General features: G+C 40.3%; 1 protein-coding gene across 2 annotated transcripts in view; it reads left to right on the top strand.

Moving 5' to 3' along the window:
- Nucleotides 1-24706, top strand: part of VAV3 (vav guanine nucleotide exchange factor 3) — a 238636-nt gene that overhangs the window by 81740 nt on the left and 132190 nt on the right. For both annotated transcript variants that reach the window (XM_065410115.1, XM_065410114.1), the window contains exons 3-8: nucleotides 5871-5929; nucleotides 9483-9548; nucleotides 11332-11440; nucleotides 15709-15801; nucleotides 15913-15981; nucleotides 23336-23439. In XM_065410115.1, coding sequence (XP_065266187.1) covers nucleotides 5871-5929; nucleotides 9483-9548; nucleotides 11332-11440; nucleotides 15709-15801; nucleotides 15913-15981; nucleotides 23336-23439 — 500 coding nt within the window. The remainder of the gene's footprint in view (nucleotides 1-5870; nucleotides 5930-9482; nucleotides 9549-11331; nucleotides 11441-15708; nucleotides 15802-15912; nucleotides 15982-23335; nucleotides 23440-24706) is intronic.

Below are 24706 nucleotides of genomic sequence, written 5' to 3'. Positions count from 1 at the left end.
GTGCATAGGAGGTCCTCAGACACTAGGGGGGATGAGGGTTGTATAAGTAGGTCGATCTATAGCTTGTAAACATCTTTGTTTCTTCACAGGCATTTGATTTTTCCGTTTTATTTTAGTTATTCCAGTGTATCAAGCATCTGACTAAAGCTCTAAACATAAAAGTATACATCCAAATAATCTCTTCCCATCAAACAATTATTTTCCTCAAACCACTGAACATCCCTAAGAATCTCCCTCCCACCATATAAAAGCAACAAACTCTCCCTATAGACCACTTGCTCCCTTTCAAACTCCCCCCTCAGGAAAAACCTAGGAAAACAGATAGAATGTAATGTGTGCCCTAAACATTAACACATCTGGGCTGAAGGAGAGGAAAAATTTCCAGAGTTGAAGGCTGTTCAGTGAAACGATTTTGCTCGTTTAAACCAGAGAGCTGTTTCTTGAAGTACTTCATCTGATTGCAATTACATGAGGAGAGAGGTGGTCTCTTGGTAATCAGGACCTAAGTCATTTAGAACCGCAGTTGTGTTTTTTACCTATAAAGTGTTGATTGTAGAGCAAGCAGAAGTATAATATGTTCCTTATCTAAAACATTGATTGCATATTAAACAGATGGGTAGATTCTTTGCTACTTGAAGTTTGAGTGGTCTTTGTGCATAGCCAGGAGTCGCGCCAGAGTTTTTGCCGCCCTAGGCGGCAGCTCTCCTCCTCTGAGCATTCAGGGGGCCTGGGGTCTTCGGCGGCGGGGGTCCTTCCGCTCCGCGTCTTTGGGGCACTTCGGCGGCGGGTCCCGGAGTGAGTGAAGGACCCGCCGCCGAGTTTCCGCCGAAGCTCTGGAGCGGAAGGACCCCCCGCCGCCGAATTTCCGCCAAGGGCGGCAAAATGCCGCCCCCCAAATCCTGCTGCCCTAGGTGACCGCCTAGGATCGCCTAGTGGAAGCGCTGGCCTTGTGCATAGCCCCATGAGGAATCCATGCATGAGGTGACTAAGGCATGGGTGATTGTTGTCAGGTTTGTAAGTAAAGAATGCTACATCCTTGCCAAGCACTGATGGGGAAAATGTGCTCCTGGCTGGGTAACAGAGAGCAGGTATGCTTGCTCAGTTGAAGGAGCACATAGCAGCTATGCCATTTTTTCTGGTGCAGACATCATTACCTGGGTTTTAGTGGTCTGACGCTCAACCTGATGACTCTCACCCATGCACTGACCTTGGCCTGACACTGGATAAGTCGTTCAACTGCATTGACTGGATCTGATGGAACTGAGATGTAGATCTGGGTATTAACTACATAGTGGAGTCATCGCTATTCCCTGTGACATCTTCAAATATAAATGGTCTGAGTAGGGTGACAGAATAGAGGTTTGTGTGAGAGTGTTACCCAGGGCAGACAGTTACCTAGTACTAACCTATAGAAACAAAACAAACAAACAAAAACCCACCCAAAACCACAGGGCACAACAAGAGGAAGTATCAAAAAGAGACGAGTGTATCAGAGGCTGGGGTCACTGCTCCAACCATAGACAGGAATTGAGGCAGTGGATGGGCTGTGTTGTACTCCTCTTGCCTGTCTGAAGATTGTGGCAAGTAGGGGTGACTTCCCAGTACCCTTGCAGTTAACTGCACAAATCCCAAGTTATTCAAGTTTTATGTGTGATGGAAATGGTGAAATTACTTATAAAATAGGGGAAAATGTATATTTACCTTTTATCTTCTCCTGAATCCAATGGTCAAAGAGGTTTTGCTCAAAACTTAAAAAAAAAAAAAAAACCCCAACATTTGGGCAAAGACCGTGGTGTTTCAGAAAGAGTAAAAATAGGTTTGTAAGGGAAATGTTTTGCAATGTTAACCATAGCAGTCGCTACTGAAATGGCTGCTGCATTACTGTCTGTCTGTCTGTCTGTCTGTCTATGCTGATTAAACTCATTTTAGGGGAAGAATTAAGGGTCAGGGCTTCAAAAAGCTCAGCATGTAATCTGGCCATAAATTACATAATGGTTGTTGCAGGGTGCTGGACATTTGTGAAAATCTCACGCTTATTTAAGTGCCTAAATAGGAACCATGCTACTTTGAAAATCTGACCCGATCTGTTCGTTCCAACTTGTTGCAGAATAACTGTACTTTTAGTCAAAGCTATTAAGATGTCAATGCATTAGACAACTTGCAGTTTATGAAATTACCACAAACAAACATTTAATTTATTATATAGCTAAAATACAGTATTTATTACAAACATGGGTCCAATCCTGAAAACAACCCTGAGTGTGTAGAGCTTACTATCATGTCTAGTTATATTGACCTCAGTGGGCCTACTCAGCATAATAAACACAAATCTGTAGTGTTTGCTGGATTGGGCCCAAAGATTACAGTCAACAAAAGCATTTAATTGCTGAGATACTGTAAATAGTAAATGAACACAGATTAATTGTACATATACTCTTCATGTGTGGCCAGGTGCTTCAGTGTATTTAAACTGTTGCCTGTTTAAAGGATGAATGTAGACTCAGTATTACATTGCAATATGGTTTATTTTTATAGCCGTCTTCTTAAATATCAGTGGGAAATGGTTTTAAGAAGACACTCTAATTCTGTATTTGAAGTGCAGGACTTGTAGGTTGACTGTGTTGTTAAAAATACACCACCATCAACACAACAACACTCATATTTGCCTTATCATAGTACAGTTAAACTAGGAGAAATCTCCATGACTGGAGAAAGATGAAAAAGAGTCACCCTACAGTACTGTTGCTATAACAACACATAGGAATAGCTGATGTGACTTAATGAGGAATATTGCTGCAGGAAGTTACAAAATAACATTTCAACAGAGGATACAGATGTGCATACACAAACAGCTAACAAGTGAATGGCTTCTTAACCCATTAATATACAGCTGTTTAGCACGTGTATCCAAGTTATTGCAGTTTTTGGTTTTGAATCAGGTGAAACAATAATAAATACTAAGTCCCCAAAAAACTATTGTCAGAGAACTTCATGAAGTAAAAGATAATGTTTCGTGCAAACCCATTCACTCTGCCAACTATGCTTGAAATATATGAATCAGGAAGACATCACCCACTGGGGAACACTCGAGGATACACTTCCTTTTGGAGTGTCCTGTGTTTGAATTTCATGCCCTATTTTGCATAAACTCACCATGCACTGAAAAACAGTCTTGGGTGTTATGCTCTAGAAATGAGAGTTTGGCTTTGATGTGACGAAGTGCTTCTGAAGCGGTGCATAACCTCATACTCAAAGATTTAGAGTTGCTTGTAAAGGAAATGTAGAAATAGCATACCGGCAGAGCTTCCTCTTCATTTGTTTGACTGTCTCTTTCTCTGAAGGCTCCCATGTTCTGCTAGAAAAGTGTCAGAAGGGGTTTTTTCTCTTGTGTAGTGAGCTGTAGTAAACTTAGCCTAATTAAATCTTTTCACCCAAAAACCTCACACACAAATATTGAAGTGTTTTAAAAAAACAACAGATCTAGGTTGTGCATTTGTGAATCAGCCCTGAATAAGGGGCAGTTTGTAGCTGCACTGTCCCCGGAGGGATCCCCTGAGTCATTGTGCCTCCCCAGTTATACTGGATGAATAATTTGTTACAGCCCTTTTAAGGGTATAACTTACTTCTTCCCCACACCTCCTGCAGTCAACCAGCTCAGAGTTATGACTCTGCTTTCTTCCGGCCTATTCCCCACCCACTTGTCTCTGAGGGGAGCAAAGTCCCATGCACTCCTGTTGTTGTTTATTAGTGTTGCGGTAGTGCTAGTAGCCCCAGTCCTAAATCAGAGCCCTGTTGTGTTGGCCATTGTACACACACAGAAAAAAAAGATGGTCCCTGCCCGAAAACGCTTACAATCCAAGTTAGCACCTAGAGCTAAAATCCAGCTAAGTCCAGTTGTGCAATGTAGCCTATTGTGCGTATGATTTGCTGGGAGGAAGTATTCTTCTGGGGAAGAAAGCTGAGAATCCTAAAAGATTCCTTAATTCCAGTTAAACAGAATATTCAGTTCCTCTGAAAAATAAGAATGAAGGACGGAGATAATATGAAATACAGCGTGAAATACAATGTAATGGGCATTAAAGATAGGGCACATTGTAATCCATGAGTGTGGAGCCTCTTCTAAGATGTATTGTAGCTTCCTGCACAACACTTTGAATAACCTACTATCATATGAAATATTGTAAAATCAGAAAATGTTGTGTGTGTATAGCAAGTACTTCTAACGAGCTAGTTGGAGAAGTTCTGATGAAAAAATTCTCACTGGAATTTGCACAATTGTCTAAAGTGAAATGTTTCACAGAGGTAGTATGATTTCAGCAAAGCTCTGATAAGGGCCACATCCCAGGCAAGTGTTCTGAGCTGTAGAGTTTTCTCTCTCTCACTGTCTCATGTTGAAGCTCTTCTACTTTGTATGTACAAATATTCATGGGTCTGAGAGAGAGAAACTGACTCTCTAGCCTGGTGTTCACAGCTCTACCTGATCTGGAGCAGAAATTTGAACCAGGGTCTCCCACATCTCAGGTGAGTGCCCTCACCACCTGACAGTTGGCTATTCTTGAGTGGGTGTCTCCCTTTGACCTGCGAAACCTTCTTGACTAAAGCTTAATTGAAGCCAATGGTTTCATGAAAAGCTTTGGTTTCAATGAATCAGCATTTTCTGATGAAAGAAGTTTTGTCAAACATTTCTCAACCAGCCATACTTACTAGCTATGGAGGTTTTTTTAGCTGCAGTGTGTGCAGTGAGTTGATAACTACTGTGTGTGTTTTAGCACATTGTTTTTCTCTCTAAACATTGCATTGCTGTTCTGTTGTGGGTGATGAGGTCTTAATTTGCAGTTTTATCAGCAGGCTACTGTACTAATTATTTGTGGAGGGTTATGTCCAACCAACGCCAGGTTTATAGAATGTGGCATTCCTAGAAATATATTAAATATATTTCCTCTGATATGTAAGGCTTAGCTTAATATGGACTAGACAATCAGCCCAATTCAGTCCTGGTGTAACTGGGTGCCGCTCTTATGGCTTCAATGGAGTTGCGGGCATTTACATTGGGTCTCATTTGACTCAATTTTTCTGGAAAACAATAATTTCTAGCCTTACAGTCAACAGTCAGTGCTCAAAGTGGGAGAACTTATGCGTGACAGAGCAATCTAAACTGGTGGGCAGACCACAAGGTGGCCTTGTATTGCAGATGACTGCAGAATAATTCCACACATACTATCAAATTAACTCTCCCTCTTTCCCCCGTATCCTTCTCTTTCTTGATGTATGTTCTTGAGCACCCTCCTTAAAATGAAACTCTAAGAACGTTTTCATTTTCTAGAGATGAGCTGGGACTTGCTTCCTGTCTGCTGCCAACTTCTTTAGCAGAAACACGTTAAGAATGATTTGTCTTATGGCTCCTTCTTCTGGTCAGTTGGTGGAATAGCTGGAATGAATATTCTTTTCTTTCTTGGTGGCTAAAAAACAGCCTTCTCATGGCGGTCTTCAGGATAACATCTAGTAAACATTTCATTCATGTCTAAATGCAAATTGAACCTGCTAGTTATGGATTTAAAAATATTATTTTATTGTTACTCTGAAATCTATTTAAATTGTTTAAACTTACTAACTCTTTATCAAGAGCCCATTTCTCCACTCCCCCACCCCGACCCTCCAAAAGTGCTAAAGACCTACTCTTGGGAGCTGCTGAGACCTTGGGAGTTAAGGGTATGCAGCACTTTGCAGGGCCAGATCCGGAGTGCTTACTATCTGTGGTGTATGATGCAAATTAAGCAGGATCTCATTACAGAATTGAAAAATAGAGTATAAAGTATGATATAGTTTCTGTTCCAGAACTAAACAAATATTTCTGTTCCCTTTTTCTGCAGGTCATAGAAACACTATCAAAACTTTCTCGCACTTCTGTGGCATTAGCAACAGGAATAAGGTATGACATTAGTGCTACTAAACTTCCATTTTATCATTTATAAAACAAGTACTGTAACATTTTCCATGATATACAATTAAAAGAAATATGATCTCAGTTGCACTGTTTTAGCCTTCTTTTTTCTGTGCTTCTAATTGTATATAGAGGTCCATTCTTGTCTAGAGTAGCACTACCAGTAGTTCTGACGTTAAAACTCTACATGTTTAAATGAAATTCTTATCACATAGCCTGCAAATCGGAGCTCCCTCATGCTGAATCTCCAGTGTGCTAATTCACGCTACTGTGCAATGTGCAGTGAGATTTTACATTTTCCAGAATTAAGAGCTGAAGGTGCCTCCTTCCCTTCCCCTGTCATCACCCGGAAATTTGTTTCTACCTTTTTTGCGGGTTTGTCTGAATTCTCTATATTTAGAAGTAAACAGCTATGTTAAGGAACAGCCATTTGTGCTGTTGTTGTATCTAAAGACCGATATCTATTTTTGTATAAAACACTTGCTTTCAAGAGTTTAAAATTTGTCTGTTCAAATTCACTTTGGAATGGAAATAGCAGCTTAAGTCTCACTCCCAGCTTTTTAAACCATATTTGAAATATATATTTGGCTCTTTATAAATAGTTGTAGATAAAACAAAAAATAAGTTATTAAAACATTTATTTCTTTTGCATGTAAACAACTTAAAATTTGAAATTGATCAAATGGCTTGTCTATAATATATAGTCCAGTTGCTCTTAATATTTTGACAAAAATATTTGTTTTAAAACAATATAACTTGTGACAAATAACTTTTTCTAAGGAATTGTATTGGGTTTCTATTGATAACCTGTTGTATGTGTGTACTCAGTTATACAGCATAAAGGAATTGTTGTGCATGTTTTAAGTATGTTATAATGAGACTTCCTCACAAGGTATTTACATATGTTGTGAACTAATACTCCTGCGTAGGGCTCAAAAATGGCACTCACCAGTGGCTATTGAGATGCTTTCTCTTACAGTATTTGGGGCCTACCTCGTTAGTTTAAAAAATATTAAAGCTCTCTTTCAAATAATAATAAACATATTTACAAGAATTATGGCTGAGAAGATAACCTTCCAAATGTCAGCTGAATGTAAACCAAATTCAGATGTTTTCCTGAGCCAGTAGGCAGCTCCCAGTGCCTCTGGTGCAGCTGAGAGATTTCTCAAGCAGCAGCAGAGCAAAATTTACAAGGTTCTACTCAATTTTCGTTACTGCTCTTTGGAACCCTATGGGCAGTAGTTAAAATATCAAGAATATCAATTTCATGCTACTGCTTGGGAAAGCTGTAAATGGCAACAAAGGCAAGCCTAGAGTTTTTAATGCCTAGGGAGGATCAGAAAAAGGAGAGCCTGGGGAAGAGACCTCCCCCTCCCCCCCTTGCAATAGCTGGGGAGTAATGAATGGGGAAAAGAGACAGAAATCTCCATTTCCTTTCCAGCATCTTAGGGGGTAAGAAAGAGAGTATGGAGTTTCATGTTCATCTGATACCTGTGAGTCAGAACTTGACACAAAGGACGGAGCCCTCAAACACATGACATTCTGGTAGAAATCCCTCTTCCTAGCATTAGGCACAACATGGCTGTGCTTCTCACCAGCTCATTCCCATCTCAAGGCCACTTTCTGGTGGGGCCCTCACCTTACATCCTTATCTTTAATGCTCTAACTATAAACTTACGAACTACAGGATAGTTAAGCTCTGGAATAGGCTTCTGAGGGAGGCTGTGGACTCCCCATCTTTGTATGTTTTTAAGAACAAGTGGGACAAACACTTGATCCTGCCTCAGTGCAGGGAGCTGGGCTTGATGACCTCTCAAGGTCCCTTCTATGATTCTGTCTCTGTCTGGTTAGTAGGCCAGCTAATAGGTGTCTGGTGAATTTTCAACATTTATCTGCTCCTGGTATTCAACACACTGGGACAGTTTGCCTCCTCCCAATGTACATTCTTCTACCCACCTCACCGTTAAAACTGAAAGAGCGTAGAGAAAGAGAAGGAAAGCAAGAAATACAGGGCATCCCCTAAAGCAAAAGAAATTTCCTCCAATAACTCAGACATTATTAGGCACCTCATGGATGATGACCTGGGTTCCCTCATTGGACAAGTAACCAAGGATCTCTGAACTTTGAACTGTCTGTGGAGCCTACTAGGGCATTTTCTGCCTCTCCTTTTGGTATGTTTGCTGAGGAGCATTAGGCCTTCCACATGGTGCTAAGGCAGAAGATGAACTGGTGAATGGCCAAAATTACAGAAACACAGTTTACGGTGGGGAAATAATTATATAGTAAGGGTCAAAAACTGCCTTATAATGCACACAGATGGCTCCCATAGATGTCAGTGATACGAGCCTCCTGTGTACATAGCCCACTGCCTATTGTTTCAGCCCTGTAGCAACAGTGCAGGAAACAGACAGGTGAGAGCTCTGCTGCTGTCCTGCCTCATTCTCTGCAAAGGTAGCAGGAGCAGCAGTGTTGTGCAGATTCCTCTTAACACTCTGTGTAAGTGTTTGCCGCGGGGGCACGGAGGATCTCACCGGCCCATGCACTGCAGAACACTCTCCAGCCACAGGATTTTTTTCTTCCTTTTTCTTCAGGGCTTCACTTTTATTTCTTCAAACCAAAATTGTTGAACTTGTGTTATACAATCAACCATGTCCTTTCCACCTGGGGGTCTTCTACAAAGGCCTATCTGCTCCCTGTAGGATTGCGCTTCACAGGACATCTGCTTAGAGTCTGGGCGAACCCCCTGACTCCCTTCTCCATCTTAGCCTGCCTGCTCCCTACAGATTTATGCTCTACATGCTGTCTTCCTCAGAGTCATACGTATCAAACTGGGTTATTTTCCTTGATCCAGGGACTCCTGCAGTTCTCAACTCAACTACTTGCTGGCTTTTACAAGGACCAGGTGATGTTCCAAGTTATCACCTGAACCCTGACCTCACAGCCTCAGCTGGAAGGCAGCTGATTAATCACAGGTGAGGCTGGGCCCAACTCCCCTAAAAGGCCAGCCACCCTGTGCCCGACAATAAGCTTCAAAGCCCCTCTGCTCGCCCCCTCCTAAAATTAGAATGGCATTTGGATACTCCCACTTTGACAAACTAGGAGCCATAATTATACCTTCTCTCACCTTCCCATGCAGCCCACACTTTGACTTGGTCACTTTCAAGCTTTTCAGATTCAATTCTCGATCATCACATTCACCCACCCAAAATATCAGAAGTCAAGGCTTTAAAAATAAACGAACAAAAAATCCTTTGAAAATCATGGAATTTAGACTTAATTGTAAATACAGAGTAGTTAACACTTGCTTTTAAAATCTCTGATTTATATTCATGATTACATGTAACAGTTCCATCCTGTATGTGTGGCAATTTTTTTTTAATTGTTAACTCATATAAACCACAATATCAAGGGAGAAAGAGACACACACACACAGATTGACAGACATATTAATCCAAATTGAAATTTCAGCAGCATACCACCCAAACTGAACACCCAGGCTGGTTCTGTCTTTGATTAATACTGTTGTCTTTTGTCTCTCTAGGCCATTCCCCACAGAAGAAAGTGTTGATGATGAAGATATCTACAAAGGCCTTCCTGATTTACTAGAGTATGTTGTAAATCTTTAAGCAGAATGAAAGCTTTTAGTTTTCTGATATGTAACTATTATTTAAATGACGTGATGAAATACACTGTTCTAAAATAAGTTATTTTATCTGATTGACTAAGGATTGATTAGAAAGGAAGAATTAATTGTCCAGAAAAAAGCTCCTTAGTTTAATGATTGATTTTCATACATATGAAAATAAGATTTCATGAGGGGGTCTGGTGATGAATTGAAGTATCAGTGCACTCTCTAGAATTATTTGTTTGTATCATCAGAATGCTTACGTTAAATGACAGCATCAGTGAATGCTTTTCCCTGATCCTGCAGATAATTATGTGTATATGTATTTTTATTCATGTAAGTAGTCCCACGGAACTCGTCACTTGAGTAAATTTCCACATGCAGTTAAGGGTTTGCAGGATGCTTGCTGTTTTGGGCAGAGTCCATTGCTGTACAAGGGAAAGTCAAAAGAAAAAGGGTTTATATTTTAGCCATCCCGCTTCTTCTGTTTGAGTAGCAGAGCAGGCTATAACAGACCTTGACATTCTCTCACTTTACAATGACTAAAATCTTGTGAAAAATCCAAATGACGTATAAATTTAGCAGTTAAAATCCCCGAGTCTAACAATTTACAATGCAGAAAATCATACAGCTCTGCCAAAATTTGTATTTATAGCAATATTATTAAACACAAAATCTTAATACAAAGGGATAGAAATATGATTTCAGCAAGAACAAGAAGTTTGGTATTACATACAAAAGTTACCATTTAAGATTTATAGTTTTTTGCAATATGTGCATCAGCATTAAAAATACACCTCTACCCCGATATAATGTGACCCGATATAACACGAATTCGAATATAACTCAGTAAAGCAGTGCTCTGGAGGGGGTGAGGGGGGGCTGCTCACTCCGGCGGATCAAAGCAAGTTCGATATAACGTGATTTCACCTATAACACGGTAAGATTTTTTTGGCTCCTGAGGACAGTGTTGTCCTCAGGAGCCAAAAATCCTGAGGACAACACTGGGTAGAGGTGTATAGTTCCTAAATATGCTTCTAAAATAGAAATCTATTACAGTATTAGGTGCAATAGCCTCTATTTTGATGCACTGTTATAGGATTCACATGTAAAAATTTACAATGGATTTATTTCGGATTGGTTATTATGTCAGGTAGCAGGTACCATATACTGGATTATAATAGTTAGACGCTCTCTAAAATATAGATCTGAAACAATTGGAAGAAGTATGTATTTCATAAGAAATATAAATAGTTCGAGAGAGCTGGGGTTTCTCCCTAACTAGTGAAGTTTATTTTACAAGAATAATTCCACCTTAATGATCTCTCTCTGGGTCCAAATGGTGTTGGAGGAACTGACAGTCCCATTTAGTACATGGGGATTCACTCGTTTTAGGATAGATTTTAATTTGACCTGACGCTGAGGCCCATCTGTAACTTAGGTAGCAAGAACTCAGTGCCCCATTTTCTCCTTAGAAACCTTACTACAAGTCCTGTCATGGTTCGAAACTTAATTCTTTTTCTTCAAACTTGTGTTAATTTTATAAAGTCAGATTTTAAATGTGTTGAGGTTAAAAAAAAAATCTTATTGATTGTATAGTCCCTTTGTGGTTTAGTTCAGTTTGAGAGTTCTTTTTCATTCATCTGTTTTAGATTTACTGTAAAAACCCAGACACTTGGTAAATTCTGTTTCCTAGTGTTGACTCTATAATCCCTGTTCAATACACTGATCCTTTATGTTGTTGCTTTTCCTTTTTTTCTTTTAGTGAAAGTGGTGGCGATGAGGATGAAGAGTTATATGATTGTGTCTATGGAGAAGATGAAGGTGGGGAAGTATATGAAGACTTAATGAAAGATGAAGCAGCACATCAACCTGTATGATTTCTATTTTTTGAGTGACTACAGACATATAAAGAAATAGTGGTAGTGTGAAAGTAAAATTTTTACTAACATTCATTAAATAACTGTTAGCTGTTTTCACTAACACTGTAAGTAATTTTTTTAAAATTTAGATATTTCAAATTTGCTTTGTTGTTATGGTTGAGTTCACATTTGTGTGCAGTAACCATGTAACATATGCAGTGGATCATAACATTATCATCCTGCTATGAAATCCAACATTCTCTTACATATAAAGGGTCAAAGATTCACTCTGGTAATTCTTTCTGTGAAAGAAATACTAACATTATTTCAACAGTAAAAAGAGAACATTAAAATAAATTGTTATTTAGTTAAGATCCAGTTAGGTATGGATATTAAGATTTGTTAGCTACTTGAGTTAAGACCATTTGAAAAAATACTCAAAAGAATGCTACTTAAGAAAAGAGAAAAGAAAAGTGTTCCCCATATAATTTTGGCCATTTTGCAACATTAGTCATGAACTAGTTAAATAGAGAGCTAACATGTATATTGTACATGTAGATATACATGTGTGTCAGTTTTACAAAACTGCCATGAAAATTTACATGCCCATGCACAAAATTTAGTCAATAGCTATATTTAATGGACTGGTAATTGGGAGGGGTGTGATGTCAAAACCTGTTCTAATAACTTACTATCCATCTCTTTACAAGCATTCATTTGGCTTACCTGCAAAACTTTAGTGTGCTATTGTGATGACACACACTTTTTCAAGGAAGTTGCGTGTTTTAAGGTGGAAGCTCACCATCTACATTTTCAGATTGAATTCCAGTGATATAGTAACTTGGAGAAGTGAGAAAATGAAAAGGTCTGAAGGTTGTTTTCCTGTGTTCTGCTGCTATAAAAGCAGCAAGTTGTAGGTATCTTGTGTGGTTCATACAATGTGTTTTTGTTGTGATCCTGAGAATTTACCATTATGTCGTGAGAAGACTATTTCCTTGGAAAGATTTTTTGACTTGTTTCAATATGATTCATGTAAGTCTAGACTCTGCCAATTACTATGCATCTTAATGACAGTTTAAGAGCATCATCACTTTTTCTAACACATTTTTATACTAAGCACATTTTACTTTAAGGTACTGATGTGATGCAAGTTTCTGAAAGTAAAATAAGTGATGTGTAAAATATTGTGAAACTTGGGAGCTTCAGTTTGTAGTGGTTTATGTTTTGTTTAGATTTGATCAATTCCTGAGGTTTGAGTTTTAGGGTACCAAAACTCAGTTAAAAGTACAAGTTTTGCATGATTTCAATATATAACCATAAGTCAGATCAAGCAATTGGGCCCAGTTGTTTGCTTGAAATGTGTGTGAACTATAGTGGATCTTTCGATGATCTTAGTCTGAGTTTGCAATGAAACTCAGAACCATGTGAATTTCAGGTATCATTATGGATATTTCTCCCAGTCCTAGCAGTTGATGACGCCTGACATATTTTCCACTTTGCCAACTCTCTGTTTCTTTCTTGCCTATTACAAATGAAATACCATCGGGTATGCAGCTTTAGTGGACATAACTGGGTGAGTTTAGGAGGGAATGGCAGCCGTAGTCTGAATTTGCTTGTGGGAAGAAAAAATAATACTAAAGATCTAAAAATGTTTAATATTAATTTCCTAATTAAAAAGAACAGTAGATTAAAACATGCTGCATTATGTCTACATATTTTTATACCTGATATGGTAAGAATGGATGTATTATGTTTGTTTCACTGGCATTGTATATCTTTGTTGGATTTGATGACTGTCTTAGTATGTAATCATTTATTATTAGATTTGCAAATGTGATGCACAGTAACATTACACATTGGCACAATTCTTTCATTTGAGTCCTTTAAATGAAATTCACTAGCATAGAGGACTTAGAGGTGACTTGCAATTGCAAATCAATTTTAAAAGAATGAAACTGCTTTAGAAATGTGTGTTTGGTGTTCTAAATAGTTAGAGAAGAATAAGTATCAGTTTAAAATGATACCTTCCTTTTTTATTTGATGTGACTGCCTCACAATGTAAACTAAGGTACCTAAGTTTCCTGTGCCAGCAGACTGCTGCCACAGAACAATTTTTTCAGTGTACTGAGCAGACTGTTGTTGTTTTTTCCCCCACCCTTTTTAGTCCCTTTGACCATTGTCATTACTTCCTGCATTCAAATTCCAAGATATTGTAGCATCTGCTATAGATGGCAAATTGATGTGTTAAATAGTAACACTCACAAAAAGAGCCCGCTTGGGCAACCCTAATTTGTGTTGTGTGAGCACTAACAGACAAGATCAGTCCTGTTGACTCAGGCTCTTCATTGGGGCTGCTCTCATGAATTAGTGCTCAGCAACATAAATAAGGGTTGGTCCCAAGCTATACAAACCGCTTTTGGAAATGTACTACAGTGCATACACGTTTTATTTACAAAAAGCTCACAAAGAAGAGATTAAAGATAGACTCCAATCAAAATAATAATTTGAAACCCAAAAACTTGTTTAAAAGGAACTGACATGGGTAAAGTGTGACACTCCCTCCAATACAAACCTTTGATAGCAAGGAAATACCACGTTTTGGGACAGCTCTTAATCATAACTTAATGTCCATACACCAGGTTGCCACTGACTGTGACAGACTCTGCATCCTCACAGAGAACTTCATTCTGCCTCAAACTGATAAGGAAATGCACCAAACACAGCATCTTCCCCACACTATCTAAATCTTTCTCACTAGGCTGAAGGAAATAGGTTTGAAGGAGGGATTTGCAGGAAGAGAATGAAGTGGTTTAGTGTGTGGGAGGGAGGAGGCAGATGTAGGGAACTACTTGAAAGAAGGCGTGGAGTGATAGGCAGGGGGGAAAAATACACAGACGACATGAAGGGGTTGGGGAATAGTAGTGTGACTTTTTGTGTCTGAGTGAGTGTCATTGCTCTTTAGTAACTAGACTATGGAGTGGATGTAGACTTTCTACTATGATCAACAGCTATAGGAGTCTTCCTTTAGCTCAAGGGTTAGAGGCTAGTGTGCTTTTTTTAAGCTAAAGTCTCAGGGTTCTAGTCCTGACTTCCTCTTTGTGAAACAAATATATCTAGTAATTGTCTTTGTCTGCTGCACATGGATTCATTACAGTAGGCAATGAGCTGAGATACAGGCAGGGCAACAGTCATGAAAATCCTTGGAGATGTGAATGAGGAGCTTGGATAGAATTTGGAAGGAAACAGGGAACAGGTGGGAAGACTTTAGGGGAGACAAGTTACATTATTATTGTTTTATTATTTGCTGAGGTTTTTTGGGTGTGGAGAATCCAATCATGACAATGACATGCACGATAAATGTCCATGCAGGAGCAATCCAGGAATTGTGTCCAGTCCCCAAGCTAGCCAACACCTGCCCAAATGTTTCTTTAAGAATCTTTCGAAACACATTATTTCATATTTGTCTGTATCCTGGAAAAAGAACTCTGATACCTTGGAATTCTGAACTCCAGCGCATGCATTTTGTGCTCAGCCTTAATAAGCCCGATGTTGCATTGGGCCCATGATGTTCAAATCTAACACGATCACCAGCTTCTGCTCTGTGTGATGCCCCAACATGCACTATAATGCTGATCTCACACCTGCAGGAAACTGAAGCAGGCCTGTTAGGGTGAGGCAATCCCAGAGTCCTGTAAAGAACAACAACAACAAAAAAATACAAAGATTGCAGGATAGAGCCCTAAAATCCAGCTACTGTCCTTGACTCAGAACAGATTATGAATATGGGCCTAAATGCAAGTTCCTTTCAAGGAAAAGGTCAAAGGAAAAATTATAAACAAACACAAAGAGTTAGATGCGAGCCCATTACTCACAGCAGTTACTGGCATGAGAGTCTCATTGATTTTAACTATTATGAGTAACTTCTCACTGTTGTGAATAAAGGCCCAAATTAAATAAATATGGATCTATATTTCATCTTAATCTCATTATATTATTTTTAAAAGTATATAAGAAGGATTAAGTTATTGTTTACCTTAAAATATAACATACTGAATGCCAAATTTTATCAAAGTTCAAGGACTACTAAAATTCTAGAAGTTGTGAGCTAATTGCACTTTTAAAAACTATTCCCTTTGTAGTTGTTACAATCTTTTGAAGCTGCAATACTGAGAAATTTCCAACAAGCAATGTGTCTTAGTAGCCAAGCAGTAAACAAATAAGAGTTTGTTGTACAAGAGGTGTCCACAAATGAATTAAACTTAACTTGCTTCTAATTGCAGAAATGTACTGAAAATGACATAAGAAGCTGTTGCCTTACTGAAATAAAACAGACTGAAGAGAAATACACTGAGACTTTGGAGTCAATAGAGAAAGTAAGCCACTGAACTTTATGCTAATAGAATAGTTATTTATATAGTAATAATGTAATTGTATAATGGAATAGAGAATATATTAATCCAGTCAATGTTTACTTTTCTTAACAGTTTTTCATGGTGCCATTGAAAAGGTTTCTGTCAGCATCAGAGTTTGATATAGTGTTCATCAACATTCCTGTAAGTAATCGTATACTTAAAGAAAAAGGCAGAGAATTTGTGTCTGGTTATCATTTTGTGCAGTCACATGCCATTGAACAAAGTGATGACTTGAAATGTGATGTGCAAATTCCCCTCAAAGCTTTTTTGAATATGCAGTAGGATACTGTACATCTTAGTGAAAATGATTTTAGACCTTATCTTTTTATAGTTACTGTGAGGGAAAAAAATGTTGCATACAGCCACAGTAGATTGTCAGCAATAGTATGGACCAGATATTCCACTGGTATACATTGGAGTATATTTGTTGATTTATACCGACTGAGGATCTGGCACTATAACCATACAGTAACTCTTAGAAGATCTGTTATATGCAAGTATTTTATTGATTGAATTTAAGTTAGACATTAACCATGTATGAATTTCCTCACATCCTTCTATGCATAATAGAGAAACATAGATCATATTTTGTGTAGATAAGATGGAAAACCTCTCTTCAGAAATTTACAAAGCACATGACCATCATCAGCCTTATACTTGAGCGTTGAATCAGTGTAGAGAATGTTTACACAGTACTTTGATTTGCAGGAATGCTTCTGAAGAGACTTTATAGCAAGCTTGCAGATTCTCACTGGTATCTGCCCTCGATGTGTTGTCACTGAAGACATTTAAAAATCAATATAGCTTACAGCCTTATACTCAGAATTTGACAGGGAAAGTTGTAAAAAAAAAATAAAAAAATTCTGTAATCTAAGAAACTTCCTATTGAGTTGAAATGTGTTGAGGTTACCTGTGTGAACTCCATATGCTTTGGGAAATCGCATTTACTTTTGGAGACTTTGCAATCCAGCATACTCACAAAAGAGGTGCAATTCATACTTTTTTAACTTGGTGCTGATAACTTACAGTTGCAGGAATTTAGTAACTATCTTAGGCCTGATCTATGGCCTGCTGTACATTACACAGTTACTTCGATGTAAGTCACCTTGTGGGGACCTATGTATGCATGTGTCTACACTTGAATTTGTCTCTGGCCAATGTAAGCACCCTGTTTTAAGGAGGAAGTAAAACCACCTCCCCAATTGGCGTAGAACCATGGTTGCCTGACTGAGGTCGACACAGTGCGAGTATTGGAACCTTTGTTGAACCTGGAGGTCCTCTAGCAGCTGTCTCATAATGCCCCATTCCCTGCGACAGTGATCGCTTTGGCCGCAATTTTAAACTCCATTGCCCAGAAGTCAGAGAGACCAGAAGCCTCCCTGCCCCCTTTAAAGCCGCCTGTGTGTTTTTTGGAATGCCTTTCTCGGATTGCCCACCTTGGTAAGCATACCTAGTAGCTCACCCTTCTTGCGTGCAACTGCCTAACTGACCACTCTGGCTCCACATATTAAATGCACCGCTGCCTGGAGTAGACAGGAAGTATTGGATCTCCTGGATCTGTGGGGAGAAGAGACTATGCAAGCATCGCTATGGACCAGCCACAGAAATGTGGACATCTACAAGTAGATTGCATGAGGGATGCAGACAAAGGGGTATGACAGGGACCAGCAGCAATACTGCATGAAACTTAAGGAATTTTGCCAGGGAGGCCACAAAGCCAGGGAGGCCAACAGTAGATCTGATGCTGTGCCAGAGACCTGCCGCTTCTACCAGGAACTGCATGTCATAGTTGGTGAAGACTCCACAGACTACTGTGGTTACCTCAGAGGAGTGTGAGAGACAGACCCCTGCCATGAACAGTGAGGAGGAGGAGTATGGAGTGCAGGGAGGAGAGTCCAGCCTTACTGCAAATCAGGACCTGTTTAAGACTCCTCCACAGTGTAGCCAGTCCTGCCAGGTGAACGTGAATGAGCCAAATGAAGGGGAAGGGAATTTGAGTAAGTTTGTGCATGCATTTTTCCTTACAATTTTTACCCTTAAAGATAGTGCCTGGCCCATCCCCAAGTGAACAAGAAAAAAGCATTGACTATTCACTGTTTTACTCATACAAGAAGTGATAGAGGTACTACAAACAGTGGTAGAATTGGCATGTGCTTTCATTCCCCCATGGATTAAGTGGGGCCATGTGGAGCACTTTGTTTACATGTCTAGGGATGTGCCTTTTATCCTTCTGAGCGATCTCAATACAAATTCCATGAAGATACTCTGCAATCCTTTCCTCAGGTTTTTAGGGATGGCTGTCTTCTTTCTTCCTCCATGGCAGGACACTTTCCAATGCCACTCTGCGATGAATTCAGCTGGCACCTTTACAGTCAACAGGCTTGAGGTGTACGGGCCTGGGTGGCTTCGGGATGCCAGTCACAGCTGTGTTCTCTGTGCCTTTGTCACCTTCAGGAGTGAGATATCAGCTAAAATCACCACCACCTGTGAAAAATAGTGCCAATATTCAGTGCCATTGCTCTATAGCTGTAACCATGGAAATAGAGACTGAAATTTTATAGCTTCATGCAATAGAAAATCCTTCCCCCGCCACCACCTTTAGCAGGCCATACTCCGTTTGTGCTGACGTGACCCAAAGCTTAAGTGTTAAAAGTGTCCATAGGAATAAGGGTAGGGAGTTTTGAAACATATGGTTCCCTTTCTGTTGTGACTGTAAATCCAGTGGTACCTGCCTATTTTTATCAGCAGCTTCTGGGCATGGTGGCCTTGAGAGGGTGCCCCTTCCACACCTGCAGAACACCTAACCCTGATGAGGAGGAGAAAGAAGAGGAAATGTTGCATTGGACCACGAAGAAAGGACTTGGGGGGTCAATATGACCAACAGAATGGGAATTGACAGGCAGAAAACCAAATGCTGCAGATCTTGGTTAACCTATATGTCCACCCTTTTCATTCTTGGAGAACTCCACAGTCACTGCTTCCTACACTCCCAAACATACCACATGGCATCACGGAGTGCATCAGTATCCTTACCACTCCATGCCAGGGAACAGCTAGGAAAACCACAGCTTCACATACACAGATTGTGAATCACAGTCTTTTTATTTGTAGCCCCAGTGGTCTATATCTGTGCACTCAAATGGACATAAATATTTAAATCCTTTCTAATTTTAAATTATCACCCTGTTAAGTTATGTTAAACATTTGTGTAATGTTGCCTGTAGTTATTTTTGCACATTGATTTTCTGCACAGTTTTTCCACCACTCAGTAAAGTTCAGTTTGTGGAGAATGAAATTTATCTTTCTTAGTTCACAACAAATATTGCAGAATGCATAGAGATAGTCAAAGCAAACTGTAATTGTAAATACACATCTAACACCACAGTATTCATAATTTCAGGAAAATACCTAGTCGTGTTTATAATTGTACAGCAAATGCTATACAATTCTTAACAGCACCAAAGCTCCAGGCCCAGAGAACACTGCTGTGGCTGACTGTTAAAATGCTCTTTCAAAGCCTCCCTCAGCAACACAAAGCTATATGGGTAAGAATTGTATCCACTTCTGCCCTCTACCCTGGTGGCAGCTTTGCCTCACTAAGGGCAGGTCTACACTAACCCCCCAATTCGAACTAAGGAACGCAACTTCAGCTACGTGAATAACGTAGCTGAAGTTCGAAGTACCTTAGTTCGAATTTACCTCCGTCCAGACGCGGCAGGCAGGCTCCCCCGTCGACTCCGCGGTACTCCTCTCGTCGAGCTGGAGTACCGCAGTCGACGGCGAGCACTTCCGGGTTCGACTTATCGCGTCCAGACAAGACGCGATAAGTCGAACCCAGAAGTTCGATTTGCTTGCCGCCGAACTACCGGGTAAGTGTAGACCTACCCTTATATTATGCAGGACACAGCAAGCAGCTATAACCATTGGGATATTTTTCTTACTGAGATCCAATCTAATGAGTAAATACTACCAGTGCCCCTTCAATCTAGAAAAAGCATGTTCAACTGTAATTTTGCATCTGCGGAGCCAATAGTTAATCTTTCCTGGCGGTATTGAGGTGGACAGTGTATGACTTCATGAGCCAGAGGTGCAAAGGGTAGGCTGAGTCCCCCAGAATCACTATCAGCATTTCAACTTCGGCAATGGTAATCTGCCAGCAGGGAAAGAATGTCCCTGCTTGCAGCTCTCTGAACAGCCTGTGTTCTTAAAGATGCGAGCATCGTGCACCTTCCTTGGCCACTGGTGATCCATCAGTGTTTGCATAACCAGAGAAAAATAGCGCTTTCTGTTGATGTATTCTGTAGCAAGGTGAGCTCATGCCAAAATAGGGATAAGCATGCTGTCTATCGCCCCAATGCAGTTTGGGAACCCCATTGCTGCAGATTCATCCACTATTTCCTGCAGGTTGCTGAGAGTCACAGTCCTGCACAGCAGATGATTAATGGTCCTACAGACTTGTATAACAATGGCCTCTCACTATAGATTTCCCAATTCCAAAATGATTTCTTCACTGACTGGTAGCAATCTGGCATTGCAGCTTCCAAATTTTGATCACCACTCAATTCTCCACTGAGGGGTGAGCTCAGCACACAGATCCAGTGATGTGGGCTTTTGCACCCAAAAGGTCTGCAGCTACTGCTCCTCATCCTAAACCTGCTTTATGATGTGATCCCACCAGTCAGTGCTTGTTTCCTGGGCCCAGAGGTGGCGCTCTACCATCTGCAGCTGCTCTATGAATACCAACAACAACCTTGAATTGTTTTTCATTATGCCCCTCAGCGAACTGTCCTTGAAGAAATCCTCATGTCGCCCCATTGTTGTGGTACTTCCTGCAGGCCTGCAAAGACAGGAGAATCATGCATCCTGTAGAGGGCAGACACTGAAAAGTGCTATAGAATCATAGAATATCAGGGTTGGAAGGGACCACAGGAGGTCATCTAGTCCAACCCCCTGCTCAAAGTAGGACCAATCCCCAACTAAATCATCCCAGCCAGAGCTTCATCAAGCCTGACCTTAAAAACCTCTAAGGAAGGAGATTCGACCACCTCCCTAGGTTACCCATTCCAGTGCTTCACCACCCTCCTCGTGAAAAGTTTTTCCTAATATCCAACCTAAACCTCCCGCACTGCAACTTGAGACCCTTACTCCTTGTTCTGTCATCTGGTATCATTGAGAACAGTCTAGATCCATCCTCTTTGGAACCCCCTTTCAGATAGTTGAAAATAGCTATCAAATCCCCCCTCATTCTTCTCTTCTGCAGACTAAACAATCCCAGTTCCCTCAGCCTCTCCTCATAAGTCATGTGCTCCAGCCCCCTAATCATTTTTGTTGCCCTCCGCTGGACTCTTTCCAATTTTTCTGCATCCTTCTTGTAGTGTGGGTCCCAAAACTGGACACAGTACTCCAGATGAGGCCTCACCAATGCCGAATAGAGGGGGATGATCACATCCCTCAATCTGCTGGCAATGCCCCTACTTATACTGCCCAAAATGCCAATAGCCTTCTTGGCAACAAGGGCACACTGTTGACTCATATCCAGCTTCTCGTCCACTGTAACACCTAAGTCCTTTTCTGCAGAACTGCTGCCTAGCCATTCGGTCCCTAGTCTGTAGCAGTGCATGGGATTCTTCCGTCCTAAGTGCAGGACTCTGCACTTGTTCTTGTTGAACCTCATCAGATTTCTTTTGGCCCAATCCTCTAATTTGTCTAGGTCCCTCTGTATCCTGTCCCTATCCTCCAGCGTATCTCCCACTCCTCCCAGTTTAGTGTCATCTGCAAACTTGCTGAGGGTGCAGTCCATGCCATCCTCCAGATCATCAATGAAGATATTGAACAAAACCGGCCCCAGGACCAACCCTTGGGGCACTCCTCTTGATACCGGCTGCCAACTAGACATGGAGTCATTGATCACTACCCTTTGAGCCCGACGATCTAGCCAGCTTTCTATCCACCTTATAGTCCATTCATCCAGCCCATACTTCTTTAACTTGCCGGCAAGAATACTGTGGGAGAGCGTATCACAAGCTTTGCTAAAGCCAGTTATCTCATCATAGAAGGCAATTAGGTTAGTCAGGCATGACCTGCCTTTGGTGAATCCATGCTGACTGTTCCCGATCACTTTCCTCTCCTCTAAGTGCATCGGAATTGATTCCTTGAGGACCTGCTCCATGATTTTTCCAGGGACTGAGGTGAGGCTGACTGGCCTGTAGTTCCCCGGATCCTCCTCCTTCACAGGTTTGGGGGATTTTTTAAAAAGGCACAAAAATTTTGGGGTATTGCTGGATGGAGAAAGTTACATCATGAGAACTTGACCTCTAGCTCCAGAGATCCCTGGGAAAGTCATTTCTTTCCCACAACACATTGTGAATGTTTCCCAAAAGGCATTGTGCCGGACGGTGGCATGTGGCACATTGGGATACAGACTTGTGATGCACCGCACTTTACATCGACACAAGCACACCTAGTGAGTATGCATAGCACTTATGTGAGCAGCCAAATATGCACATGAGTGATGTGCTAGCTTCAGTGGCTGTTCGCTGATGTAACTTGCGTCAAACACAGTTTATGTGTAGACATGGTCTAACAGTATTTCTTGAGTCCTTTAAGGAAAATAATGGGCCACTTCACCATGATTGGTCCCTTGAAATATGTGTTTACTACTTAGACTAAACTATCTGCTCCACTGTTTATTTAGCTGTTACATTCTGAGTACGTTTCCAAGACCTGAAGAAGAGCTCTGTGTAAGCATGAAAGCTTGTCTCACTCACCAACAGAAGTTGGTACAATAAAAGATATTACTTCAGCCACCATGTTTCTCTGATTCCATGGCAGTTTAGTTAAAGTCCTGCACAAGTCTGGGAAAATGTATCCCTATTTTAATATATTCACCTTGAAGCATTTCTATATATTGTATTTGTAGCTCTGACTGTTATCTTGTACTGTCATTAGGTACTGTTTTTTATATACTGGTCTTGAACTGAAAATCTTAAAATTTCTGCTGCAGTATAGCTTGTCTCAAATATTTCTTCAGCATCCTTGTCTTATTCCTGTGCCATTAGTGGTCCATTGTATCAAGAAACTCATTGCGATTGCAGTTAACTTAGCACCAGGATGCCACTAATTGACCAATGTAATGTACAAAACTGTTTTTTCACAGCTCAGGGAAACGAATCATTACTTTTGTCTTGTCACTAAAACATTGACTTGACTTGCTTAATTTTAAAATTATCATTATAAAATGAAGATGAACTAACAGTGCACATTTCAAATTGGAATAAATTAGCCTTTAATAGGTCTCTGAGTTTAGTTTCCCTTGTCATGTTGTATGGAAGATCCGGCATTTCAAAGCAAATGTTGAAAGTAGCAGCTACTCATAAGTGATCTGTGTCTTAGTTTGTTGGAATTAACAGATATACATGGAGACACTAATCTTCATTCTGGAAGTTATGGGGTTCTATTTGCATTTTAATTTTTTTCTTATATTACTGTTTTTAAGGAATTGGTGAAAACCCACAGAAGTCTAATGCAGGACATTTTTGACTCCATTGTAAACAAAAATGACCAGAACCTGTATCAAATTTTTATTAACTACAAGGAAAGGTAATATTTATACACTAACTTTTACATACTTTAGTGATAACCTACACTCAGTCCATTGAAGTGTTTCTCTATGATTAAATACTCCATAAGCATTTATATAATTGAACTGGATATCCATGGGTAACAGCATCAGTATATGTAATGGGCTTTGAATGTGGAAAGTACCAAGGAAGTGCTATTATTATTTTATAGAATGGATTGTTCATTTTCCTCCAAGTGTTTTTGTCACTGCTTTTTCATTTAAAAATAGCATCCATATTTTATATGAAATCATATAACTTATTTTGCACAGCTTCTGGCATAAAAACTATCTTCGAATGCTTTATAGAGCTAAACAATACAGGTACAGAGATAAAATAATCAGAGATGGGGAGAGAAATAAAATAAGGCAGAAAGATACAGGCAAGGCATTCCAGATGGCAGAAAGGAGGACAGAAAGAAGGGTAAAACAGGCTGAGGAGAAGAGAGGAGAGTCTGAGGGGGTCCATAGAAGGTGTTAATGAAGTCACTTCTGAACTGGAAATTGAAATAATTGGGGAGCCAACTGAGTTGTTTGAGAAGTGATGCAGTCACACTATGCTTGTGAGAAAGCAGGTATAAGCTAACAGAAAATGCCTGAATCTGGAAAGCTGGATTTTGGGGAGATGATGGGAAAGGAAGTTGCCATAATCACATTGAGTGGAAATGAAGCCATATATGAAGGTTTCAGTAGAGGAGGAGCTTATGGCAGTGGTATGTGTGTGTGGGTAGATGGTGACAGACTGAGGGAAAGGGTGATTATTGGAAGGATATGGGCAGTGAAGGCAAATGGCAGGTCTGAGTGTAGAGGGGAACTACAGGAGCAGGAGTTGGGTCTCAGGATGCTCCTTTTCTCCAAAAGAAGCAATGTAACTTAAGGAAGCTGAGAGGAAACTACAAGTTTATTTTGTCAAGGGAGGAGAGATACTGGGTCTAGCTCTATTTGTACTGCAGTATAGGTTTAAAATAATAATTAAAGGTGAAAGATGTGCAGTTAGTATCATCACTTTTGAAGTGGAAGCTAAGGGTATGTCTACACTACGAGAGTAGTTCGATTTCACTTAAATCGAATATGTGGAATCGATATTGCAAAGTCGAACGTGTGTGTCCACACTAAGGACAGTAATTCGACTTTGTGAGTCCACACTAACGGGGAAAGCGTCGACATTGGAAGCGGTGCACTGTGGGCAGCTATCCCACAGTTCCCGCAGTCCCCGCTGCCCATTGGAATTCTGGGTCGAGCCGCCAA

Source organism: Emys orbicularis, chromosome 8 (genome assembly GCF_028017835.1).
Source record: "Emys orbicularis isolate rEmyOrb1 chromosome 8, rEmyOrb1.hap1, whole genome shotgun sequence".
In the NCBI taxonomy this organism is placed as follows: domain Eukaryota; kingdom Metazoa; phylum Chordata; order Testudines; family Emydidae; genus Emys; species Emys orbicularis.
Note: the sequence above shows the minus strand (reverse complement) of the source record. Positions and strands in the feature narration are given on the sequence as shown.